General features: G+C 30.2%; 1 protein-coding gene across 3 annotated transcripts in view; it reads left to right on the top strand.

Annotated features, from left to right (window-relative positions):
• DACH1 (dachshund family transcription factor 1) overlaps nt 1-12,586 on the top strand; it is a gene marked incomplete at its 3' end in the record, with an annotated part of 409,292 nt that overhangs the window by 291,426 nt on the left and 105,280 nt on the right. For all 3 annotated transcript variants that reach the window (XM_081304371.1, XM_081304373.1, XM_081304372.1), the window contains 2 exons: nt 3,880-4,015; nt 7,552-7,686. In XM_081304371.1, the coding sequence (XP_081160497.1) occupies nt 3,880-4,015; nt 7,552-7,686 (271 nt within the window). The remainder of the gene's footprint in view (nt 1-3,879; nt 4,016-7,551; nt 7,687-12,586) is intronic.

Here is a 12,586-nt window from a genome sequence, read left to right as displayed (position 1 = left end):
CATTAAAATATTTTCTTTAAATAAAACTAAGTATTGTCTTTGTATTCTTTTTTCTTAAATATAAACTATAATTAAAGCAAAAGTAAGCCAACGCTAAATTAAATTCTACAATTGTACCATTATTTTCCAAGCTTTAAAGCATGCTGTTAAAATGCATCTTACATTAAGACTTTAATTTATTATTACTTAATTTAATATGTGTTATTTTTATTATTTTGACTGTATAAACAAATGAGTAAATAACTTATGAATTAAAGGACTCACCACAGGAAACTTTGACAATTAAATATATTGACTAAAAGTATCTTTCTTTGTATACTGAAAATATTGAACAAGGAATTCCTATCAATGGCATAACCATTGTTGCTAGAGTTTTATGCATTTAATATTTAAATTTTAATGATTTAACTACCTAAGGAAAAAATATTCTAATGCTTTCCATTAACACTATTAAGAAATCTATAACCCACTTGATTCTAATGTATGAAATATGATATGTCAAGAGCTTTGTAATGTTGTGAACAACCAATAAAAAAAAGAAAAAAAAGAAATCTATGATAGCAGGAAAATCAGACTGCAAAGTGAATTTATAGCAATGATTTATTTCTATATTTGACTTTATCTCTGTTCATCCAAACATGTGTCATTACAAATAACATCACTAACAATTATTTTGAGAGATATTAAATATATTGATAGATTAAAAAAATGAGTGATATTTCAAAGAACATAAAATGTTTAATTTAGAAATATTATTTTTATGAAAATGTAGCAATGCTCCTTCCCAAATATATACAATGTATTTCACATACTATGTATTTCTGTGCAATCCAAGTATTAACAGTTAGATTTATTAGGAATTAGCTCTAAAGGAATTTAGAAACACATGCTTCACAATAGGCTGGAGATGCAGCTTAGTAGCATAGTGCTTGCCTGGTATGTGTGAGGCCATATGTTCAAACCCAGCACTGCCATAAATAAATAAATACATAAACAAAAACAAACAAATAAATATAAATCTCACATAAACTGTGTGCCTTTCATAATTTCAAGAAGTCAATTTTAGACATTTATCATATATCTCTTGTCATGCATGCAATTAGCTACAGCATAATTTATTAATGTATTTTTACAGGTTTTCAAGGAGTTATATATGGTTTTACAAATCAATACTCTGAAATAAGTACAAATAAGTGTACAAATACTCATGAAGGAATACAAAATTGAACCTTTGAGTATTATGCAAAAATCAAGATTATTCCTTGATTTGTGACTGCAAATTTTTGATATGAAACTCACTGCCATTTAAAATTGCTTCATAATTTACGATAGAGATGAATATTAAAGAAAAAAATTTTAAAGCCCAATTGCTTTTAAATTATAAGTTAAAGATAAGAAAGAATTGGCATCCAGATGTGGATTCTCTGCTATTTTAAATCATATACATATTTATTTCTTAAAAATTTAAGTCATTTGTTCACATTATGGACTACAAAGAATGTAGATATTTTAGAAACACATGCTTCACTTATGTAGTTTGGAAAATAACTGATAATGTGTTCACTTTTAATGTCATTTGAAATGATTTCAAAATGTTATTCTGAATTGCATTGTTGGATACTATTTTCTTTAGTATCCTATACTGTATTAAATGCATGATGTGCCATAAATTTCCTTGAACAAGCTAATTTAAGATTTTAAGATCTGAGATGTATAGTTTGTCTCTTTCCTGCCCTGCTGCCTCACTTGTGCTAATTTTGTCTTTCAAGTGGAATCCCATAGGATTTGAGTTGGAAAATATGTTGCATATATCTTTTCTTTTTAATTCCTTTTCCCATCTTTTTTCAGTTGTAGATGGACACAATATATTTTATTAATTTATTTTTATGCAGTGCTGAGTATCAAACCCAGGGCCTCACAATACTAGACAAATCCTTTACCACTGAGCCAAAACCCCAGCCCTATTGCATATATTTTACATGTACTTAGATATCATTCAGTTTTGCTATTTGCAGAGAGTAGAGCACTAAGTTCTCTATCAACTGAGGTAAAGAGTTAGTGCTGTAGTACAATACTGACAACATATCTATTCTTTGGAGAAGATTGTTATGGGTCTTTTGGAAGCCAATCCATATATTTTATACCAGTATAAAAGATCTTAAATTTCAGCAAGTTGTCACTAAAAGATTTTAATATGTATTTTGCCTTTTGGGAATAGAATTTAGCTGATGTATTTTCTTTTGCCATTTTTTTTCTTTATATATATATTTTTGATAATGTAAAAGTTTTATTATAAAATTTCCCATGGGGTCATTTTTATTCTATGGCATGTACATTGGGAAGTAAATTTATAACATCGATTTTGGAAGAGGACTTATTTTCATTTTATTTGTCATGCTCCAGGAAAAAGAAGTCTCAGCATATCTCTTATAGATATTTATTGACAAATGTACAACACTGAAAAATTAAAAGAATATTACTCAATTGGCACTTGATTTTGGTTGCATGTTAAAATTACCTTCAGAACCCTGGTAAAGACTGGGCTCTATTTCATACCTAGTATATTAGTTTCCTCACCCTAACAAAGATCTACAAACTGGGTAGCTTGAAACAATAGAAACTTATTCTCTCACATTTCTGCAGGTTTGAAGTCCAAAATCAAGATGTCAGAAAGATAATACTCCCTCTGAGATTCTAGGTAGAATTCTTCATTGCATATTCATGTTTTTCTTGGTAGCTAGCAATCCTTGACCATGATTGGCTTACCGATGGCATGACTTACCTCTGCCTCCATCTTCACAAAACATCTTTCCTTGTATTTTCACATCATCTTCTTGGAAGGACACTAGCTATGTTGAACCAAGAGTTCATATACTTTATCTTAACTAATTATATTTGCATAGATCATATTTCCAAATAGTTCATCAAGGTTTATGTCTTAATATCTAAGGTATAAATATTTGTTACTCAAAGTAGAAAAAGTTAAAAAATGATTATGAAGCTAATCTGTAACTCCATTTATAATAGTTCTTTAGAGGCATTTATATAATGTATTTGAAGGTTACTGAAATGGTGAAGGTACAGAGCTTAAAAAGGCCACGTGATACCATGACACACGTCATTTTCTCATGACACAACTAATACATATTTCATGGATTTTTCCTTAAAAGGTTTGTGGGGTTGAATTGGAGGTAGGGTGTTATAGGTATTCTGAGAATTATTTGAATCAAAGAAAATTATTTCAAGGTTAAATAATAACCCATTCCATTATGCCTTACATTGTGATCATCTGTGTGTGCCTAAAGTATGTCATGATGAAATGGCTGTTGACAGCTTCTCTGATGGTGGTGTTATTCTGATTAAATACATTGGTAATGTATGTGCTAAATGATCTTCAGACACTTGCTGAAACTGGAAAATATATTTAAAGATTCTTCAAAATGATATGTATTAAGAGAAGAATCTTGCTTTGGTCTATTAATTCTTTGTCATCTTATGGGTTCTTAGACAGTTCCAGCTCTCTCTTTTGGGCTTACTCTTTATCTAATAAAAAGACTAACATATGCCCTTACCTATAAGGGCATTTTAAGCCATTTACCAGACTTATATATAGAATCACAGCTTCAAAACATTTTTTGCCTACTTTACTAAGAAAAAATTAATTGTCTAGATAATCAATGGATTGAATAATTTAAAACTGACTAAATTTCAAGCTTTGCTCCAAATAAAAGATGTTTTCTATTGCAGTTAAATGCTACTGAAATGTTATGCTTTCTTCTCTTCACGCTTCATATTGTATAAGAAAGATTAACATTCATGAAATAGAGGTCCAGTGAATTTACCTCTTTTCTTCCTCCCTCTCCTCTCATGGTGATGTAGGAGCGTGTTCCAGACAGCCCCTCGCCTGCTCCCTCTTTGGAGGAGGGTCGGAGGCCTGGCAGTCACCCATCTTCACACCGCAGCAGCAGTGTGTCCAGCTCCCCAGCGCGGACTGAGAGCTCTTCTGACAGAATCCGTAGGTCATACTTTTACTTGTCACCATTTTAAACTTTATTAGGTGCAGGTGGCTTTTCTAATCAAAATGCCCTCATTCCAAATAGATCTCAGATGTATCATGTTCTGAAGCTTTGTAGCAATAGCCATCTCTCAAAATTATGTTTCCCAGTTTGGATATTCCATGATATTCCATCATGAAGAATGATACAACATTAACAGGTTCTGATATAAACTCCCTCTATTTGATGCTACACATAAAAATTTGAGCTATGAAACAGAAAAAGTAAGTAACCTTCTAGATTAGTTTCTGAGGTAAATAGCCAGTTCTCAAATAGCTAATGTCTGAGTCTATTGTGTAGGGATTATTAAACTTAATTTCTTTGATTCTATCTCTGCCATTTTTGTAACTCATTAGTTCTAAAAATTCATGATTGAGTTAATGAAGATATCCACAAAAAGGAGTAAAAGAAATCAAATTCAAGACAGTATACTTTTAAATAATAATAATGATAAAGAAGAGAGATCTGTAGCATAGAACAAGCCAATTAGGGGAAGGAGGAGGGAGGGAAAATGAAGGTACTAGGGAATAAGATTGATCAAAATATGGTATATACATTTATGGATATGGCATAATGAATACCAATATTATATATAATTAAAATGCACCAGTAAAAAGACATTATAGTCTTAAAAATTATTTCTGAATCACTCAGATGACTAAGATATTGAAGAATTTTAAATTGGCTAAAATTGGGATTTGAGTTTGTAGTAATAAGTAATGCATATTATAGCCATATATTATGATTAAAAGTTTAAAATTAGGCCTGTATCTCATTTCATCACATTTCTACAATACTTAATCTTGGTCTTCATGGTCAAGAAAATTAAAAATAAAGTTAAAATGCCATTCAATTAACAGGTGACTTTTTGCAAGAATTGAAGAATTTTTTTTTCAACAAAATGAATACATTAAAAGAGAATGGCTTAGTTGACAAAATCAATATGTAATATATTATTTCCATTCCTTAGGTATTACTTTACAAAACCATATTTATAGTGTAAGTTTCATATAATTTCACAATATTTATTGGACTGGTTGTTGAGAATATTTCCAAAACCGTAAGACATTTTCTGAAAATGTCTTACTATATTGTAAAGGAATTTTTGTATAAGGCAAAGGCCTTAGTCTTAGAACTATTGGAGTGGATAACTGAAAGTATATAGAACAGTATGAAATAAAATTATAAGTTAAATAGTCAATTATTAGGAAGTACATAGTTATACATAATACAAAATATCAGTATTTGGCTTGGCTAGTCTAAAATTTATTTCCCTAATTGCATGATGTTATGGTCACTTTTTATTGATAAAAATGTATCTTTTGACAACCATTCCAAAACCAATGGTGTTTTCTGTATGCTCTTGTGCTAGGCTGACATCAGAACCAGAAATTTAATGATGAATATTGGTTTCATTTTGAATGCTTTTATATGATATTGCCTTTGGAAAAGTGCTGTCCTCCTAGAGGAAGAGAAACATTTGTTTTCCTAAGAATTAAATGGAAATAATGGACAGTTTGGGGAAGATTTGAAAGAGCTGTGCTCTATGTTCATGTTATTTTATTAATGATTGTGTTTTTCTTATTCTTGATAAGAAAATATCTGATAAGAAAATATCTGATGACAGATTTTTATATTTTCATGCTACTATAATTGCTTGAATAAAAAACATATACAGCATGCACATACATATGCCTCTGCATATGTGTATATTTACACATATGTATGTTTATTTTTAATACTTAAAAACAATTTTAAAGTAATAGAAAATTTTCAACTATAATATGAATAATTCTTATATATTTGTCACCCAGACTCACCCAATTAATTAATCTCTCTGAAAGAGATTTTTCTTTTTTAAAAATATTTATATTTGAGTTGTGGTTGGACACAATACCTTTATTTTATTTATTTTTATGTGGTATTGAGATCAAACCCAGGGCCTCGTACATTCTAGGCGAGCACTCCACTGCTGAGCCAAAACCCCAGCCCTGGAAGAGATTTCTATAAAGGCAAATTGCTTCCCTAATGCCCCTGTCTTACACATAAGGCTTCTTTGCCTCAAATACTTTATTGTTTTCAAAAAACAAGATATTTTTCTTATATAACCACAGAACAATGGTTAAAGTCAGGAAATTAACATTATCATATAACTAGTATTTAAGATCTAGACCTTATTCAAACTTCAACTCTTTCCTACTACTATAAAAATATTTAGGTACATGATTTTAGCAACATGATTTATTTTTCCTGGCCCCAAAGCCAATCCAGAACCACACATTGCAATTAGTTATCAATATACTCTCAGTTGCTTTTGATTAAAGAAAATGGAACAGTTCCTTGATCTGTTTTTCTTTCAGTATTTTTGTATTTTTGATGGGTGTAGATCAATTATTTTGTAGCATGACCCTCCAGATTTTTTGGTGTTCCTCATGATTAGACTTAGTTTATGTATTTTTGGCATGAATTTACACAACTATGATGGAATATCTTTTTCAGTGAATCACGTCAGGACACATGGTCTTTGTACAATATTGATGATCACTTTATCATTCTGTTAACGGGTTGACTATCACCTACTACAATGGTAGATTTTTTGTTATTATTACTTTTACTCATTAATTTAAAAATCATCATTGGTTTCCAAAATAATTACTCTATGTGTTTGTCAAATAGTAATCCCTAATATATTTTGTGATATTTAAAAAATATTTTCCAGAGAAAGTAAGATTTTAATGAATAATTCTTTCTGCTCTGTTTTTTGCACAAAACCAAGATTCTCATGGATAGCCCTTTAAGTGAATTTATTGACTGGATTGGGAAAATCATGAGTGTTTGATCATCTCAATAATGACAGTGTTTTATCATTTCAATAGTGACAGTTTACTGTTAATGGTTTAAAAAAGCAATTATTGTTTTTATTTATTCAACCATTTAGTTGATATTAATTAATCACTTTTATTTTCAAGTTTGAATTCTGAGCCAAATTTTAAAGTAATACTCTAATATCTATGGCCCCTTGAAACAATAATTTTACTATCTACCTTCATATTTGCCTTTTCAGGTCACTAGAATATTATTTATTAAAATTTAACTTCACAGTGTTGAAAGGCACACTAATATTAAGATTGTAATTGTTGTAGAATTAGGGGAGGTTATTTACTGAGCAGAGACTTCTTTGCAGTAAATTTTTAAAAATTGAGTTTTTCATTAGAAGTAATAGCAGTAGTATGGTCATTCAAAACTACTTTAATCAATAAAAATATTAGGTACATGATTTTAGGTGACATAAAAATAAAGTAAAATGGTGTTATTTTCAACATTTTCTGTTTATCTTCAAGAATTATGGTAATTGGTTCTTAGGGCTATATTATAATTTTGAAGTTAGACCATTATGATTTTACTCACTTTTGTGCCTGAAAGAGTTTTATTGATATATTTGAACCTTTTGTGTTATGGTGTTTTTGTGTTTGTTCTTTCGTTTTGGGCTTAACAGCTGTCCATCAGAATGGGTTGTCCATGAACCAGATGCTGATGGGTTTATCACCAAATGTACTCCCTGGGCCAAAGGAGGGAGATTTAGCAGGTCATGACATGGGACATGAGTCGAAAAGGATGCATATTGAGAAAGGTAATTTATGATTTTGTGGCTTTCTTTTTTCTGTTGAGTATATGAACTAGATTTAATCACAGATGAAGTGTATGTGAAATGATACTAACTATTTTAAAATGTATAATGTATAATATTAATAAAAAATTGAGCCTTTCAACAAAAAGAGGAATGAATGAAGACCTGATGCTTTTCTCTTAAAAAGAAAAAAGGTAAGTTACAATTTAATTCACACTATATTTTTGAAAGAGATTTGTTTGTCCTAATTTTTATCTCTGAATTCCTAAAGGCCTGATGCTCTTTGTCTTTCCTATTACCTTATAGTCACTTTCATTTTTTTTTCTTTCTGTGACAGAACAACAGCAACATAGAAAAGATTATTGGAAGTCTTGTATGAAAGATATATGGTCATTGAATCCAATCTATAATGGCATATAAGTGAATCTCATCAGTCAATGTACCAGTTATTATTCCAAAATTATAGTTAACAAACAGCTCCAAGTTTCCTACTGATACTTTTTTTTTTTTTTTTAGTGGAGGGTACCAGGGATTGAATCCAGGGGTGCTTAAACACTGAGCCACTTGTTCAGCCCTTTTTTATTTATTTTTTTTATTTTGAGACAGGGTCTTGCTAAGTTGGTTAGGGTCTCACTATATTGCTGAGGCTCACTTTGAACTTTCAGTCCTCCTGCCTCAACCTCCTGAGCTACTGGGATTACAGGGTTATACTATCATGCCCAGCCCTACCAGTGTTTTGTTTGTATAAACCTAACCCATTTTCGTAACCTATGCCCTTTTAATGTGTACTTTCATCCGTGTTTAATGAAGTAATTTCACAAGGAAATTGAAATTTTTTAAACAACCATTTTAGAAGTTTATGCAAAAAGATACAAGTGTTTTCAAATTATATGTTTTGAATTGTGAATGTACAAGCCTCTCCACCTCTTTTTCAATGTTAATTAATGTTTTCAGTTTTATAAATATAGATGGGTACTTTGCCCATTCTTTAAGGAATAATAGCAAGGCAAAAGGTGGCATTATCTCACCTTTGCAAGATACATTCCTACAAAATGTCTTGAGCTTTGTGACCGTGAATGTACACAAAAACTTACTTACTAATGGTACTTCAGATCACATCAAGGTTTTCTAAATGGTTTTGCTGTCAGAACAAAGACCTTAGCTGTATCCTAAGGTTTCTTGATATTTTAACACCTCTTTTATAAAGGAAAATAAATTTTAATCATTCTCCCTAGAAATGTGATGTTCCCTTTGATTTTAAATGTAGATATGCAATCATGGAAATTTAAATAAATTTTGATACTATTATATTGTTTTGTTTTATGATGCTCTTTCTTGCATGAACTCACTCTCTTTTATCTACTTTCCAGCATACTGAATTAATAGTAAATATTCATGGGCTTTTTAGATTGATAGAGTCTACTAAATTAAAAATTGTTTTCTTTCATGACTACATTTATCATGTTCCTCATAATAACCCTGTAACTTTCTTACTACTCATATCTGTATTAAACAAGTAACTTTATTTAGAGACATTTGTAGAGAAATTAATTATATGTTCATGTCATTTTAGGCTTGGACTTCTCGTATGTAATTTGCTTCCCAGCAACTAAATCATTCAAAAGGCAATAATTCTTAAGAAAACATTGATACTAAAAATAGATACTGAAATTCATTTGTATGCTGAGAATCACTGTGGTCTGAAATCTTAATCGTCAGTAACTTTTTAACATTTTATGTTCTTCTTAATATTAAATAGCTTTTGACTCATATTCTATTAGACAGAAAAATTAAGTAACCATCAGCTGAAGGGCCAGTGGCTTTTCCAGCATTAGAGTTTGAAAATCCTAACTGCAAAATAAATTCTTCCATTTTTGAAATATGGACTACTTTAATAGGGGTTTAAGCCTTAGGAGAGTTTAATTAAAGCACCTTCAAAATATAAATATGAAAAATGAGTTAGTGGATCAAGAAGTAACAGACACAGAAGTGTTGCAGTCATCCCAAGTGTAAGTAAAAATGCTCTTACAATTATGAATTTCTATTTAAATAAGAAGTTTGTCAAAGATGTGTGCCCAGAAAAACTCTGATGCAGTTACATAGTATGTCTTTAAAATGATCTTTATGTCTTTTCACTTTTCCACACATCTCAAGTTCCCTTAAGCTTCTGGATTTTAAGAACATCACTGATCTTTTCCCTCAGTCTACATGTAGTGGAATGGGCAGTAATAATTGATATTTGAATTACATACATGGACTCTTGGTGCTGCATCTCTGTGTTTAATCCCCCATATATTTGTCCAATGATGCTAATTTACAGTCCCTCTATCATGCATATTTTGGTGGGTTTTCCTCAAATTACTGAATTTCAACACATTTTGGAGCATGCTTCATACTGCTCCTGTAATTTAGTATATACATTTTTGTAATTGTAAAATTTATTGCATTTTTAATTTACCAAAAATTTAAAAGTATAATAAAGTCTATAATATTAGCTTTTTATAATTGTAGCAAACTTAAGTATGTATCCTTGAGACTAGCTTTTGAATACCTAATTTATATTAATGCATTTCAATCTTGGATTAAGTATTCCAATGTGATGTAATTAATTAGTAAATATTTGTTGAGAACCAGATACATGAAAAGAAACCAAGTATAAGTGTAAACGTTTTCTCCCCCTCCACCACCTTCTTTACTACAATTGTACATTTTTTTTCTTAATCCATATCTTAATATTTCCTCTAGGAAATATTATTATTGTTTTCCCTTAATTTGTTTTCATAAGGTAATTTTAAAGAAACCCACCACCTTTCTTTTATTATGAATGCTTCCAGTCCACCAACATTTTAGAAGAAGGTCTAATTTGAGAAGAGGCAGGAAATTCAGGGAATTTGCTTCAGGCCATAAAATATTTCTTTTGTGACATATACTTCTTGTTGGGCATTGCCTAAGATTTCCAATGTTTGACATTCTTGTATAAAAAAAAAATTTCTTTTTGGTACTCTAAAGTGGAGGATGGAGCACTAGAGTAATGTGTATAGAAACTAAACACATTAGAATTTCTTCCCTTGTTAATAATGTGTTTTTGTATTCATCCTCATGGATCATTTAAAAAGTAATCTATGCCATCACTTTTTCTAAAGTTTGTGGGAACATTTTTAAAAATATTTTCTTTTGTACTTGCTCATTGATTAAAATTTCTAACTTTACTAAAATTTGAATTGAAACTTCAAATATAGCTTTCTTCTTTTTAATTCTAGATGGACATTATACTAATTTACAGTAAATGTTACATACAAATATACCTGAACTTATTAGTATCTTATCACAAAAGAGATACATATAGACTGAGAGCCCTTCTTCTTTAGTATCTTCAATGTTTTGATAATATTAATATACATCAGATGAATATTATTAGATTTAAAATCCTCTAACATTCTGCTCATTCTTCACATATATCTTTCAGATGTAAGTTTTTGTATGTCTCAAAATCTCTTTATGTTTTCCCTAAACATTACCTATGATATAACTTTCCTCCTCAATTTCCAAGCCTTCGAAATAAAGGTGTTAATGCCAATAGTTTAATTCTGAATTTTTAATAATTTTTTTTCATTCTAATTTGTTATATATGACAGTAAAATGCATTGTAATTCATATTACATATATAGAGCACAATTTTTCATATCTCTGGTTGTATACAAAATATAGCCGCACCATTCATGTCTTCATACATGTACTTATGTCCATCTCATTCCACCATCTTTTCTACTCCCGTGGCCCCTTCCTTCCCCTCCCACCCCTCTGTCCTATCTAAATTCATCTAATTCTCCTATGCTCTGCCATCCCCAATCCCATTATGATTCCGTCTCCTTATATCAGAGAAAACATTCAGCACTTGTTTTTTTGTGATTGGCTAACTTCACTTAACAATTCCCAACAAACAAATGCTAAGTGAAGTTAATTCTGAATTTTCTAATGATGGACAACAGTCTTTTATGGATCTGAGAGTTCTTTCTTAAGTAGAAGGCAGATTTCATTTGCCAAGCTCAGGTGAAACTTTCTCAAGATACCTGTTTTATTAGGCTATGCATTATAATTTCTATATGCAGAACTTCTAAAATATTTAAGTAAAAACTTAACAAAATCCTTCTGTACAATTCCCATAACAATACCTTAATGATGGGCAATTGGTCTAAAATATGGTCTTTGTTGTTATTGTTTAACTACATGCAATTTTATGACTGTTCTGTCACACTCAACTTTCATGTTTCTCAAACATCCTCTCTTCTTTACAAGGTAATTTCTGTTTTTTTACTTACCTGGAATGTATATGCCTCTTACTACAGATGTGTCCAGCCCAAATTTATCCTTCATATCAGAAGTATGTCTTCTCACCTTCTTTGTATTTCTAGCACAGGATTCAGCATTAGTGAATCCAATAAATACCTTTTCAGATTTAAATGAGATCCATATAGATATTCAATGGAAACCATTCATACGATCAAGTAAGCTACTGGATATGTGGCTTAATTAGGTAGATGAGAAAATGCAGATGTGTAAACCACTGAATCCAGCACATTGTTATTTATAATTCATAATTTCACAGTTGTCATGACTTATATTTGATCTCAATTTGAATCAAAAACTATGGTATCATAGAGCATTTCATAACAAGATTGTAAGGTGTCCAGTTTGGAAGAAAAATATTAGTAAATTATTTATAGTTATGTTGCATATCCATAGTTGTGAAAGCAATTGCTTGAGTAAATTTTTACAGTACTAAAAATAGCCTTAGTTTACTCAAAACAATTTTACTGAACCTAAATTTATTAAAAATGTACTGAGGATTAACAAATATATTTGGTTTTGTAAATCATAGGAAGTATAAGGTATTAGATATGGA

Source organism: Spermophilus citellus, assembly GCF_964194105.1.
Source record: "Spermophilus citellus genome assembly, chromosome: 1".
NCBI classification, from domain to species: Eukaryota; Metazoa; Chordata; class Mammalia; order Rodentia; family Sciuridae; genus Spermophilus; species Spermophilus citellus.
This window is presented reverse-complemented; position numbering and strand designations above follow the sequence as displayed.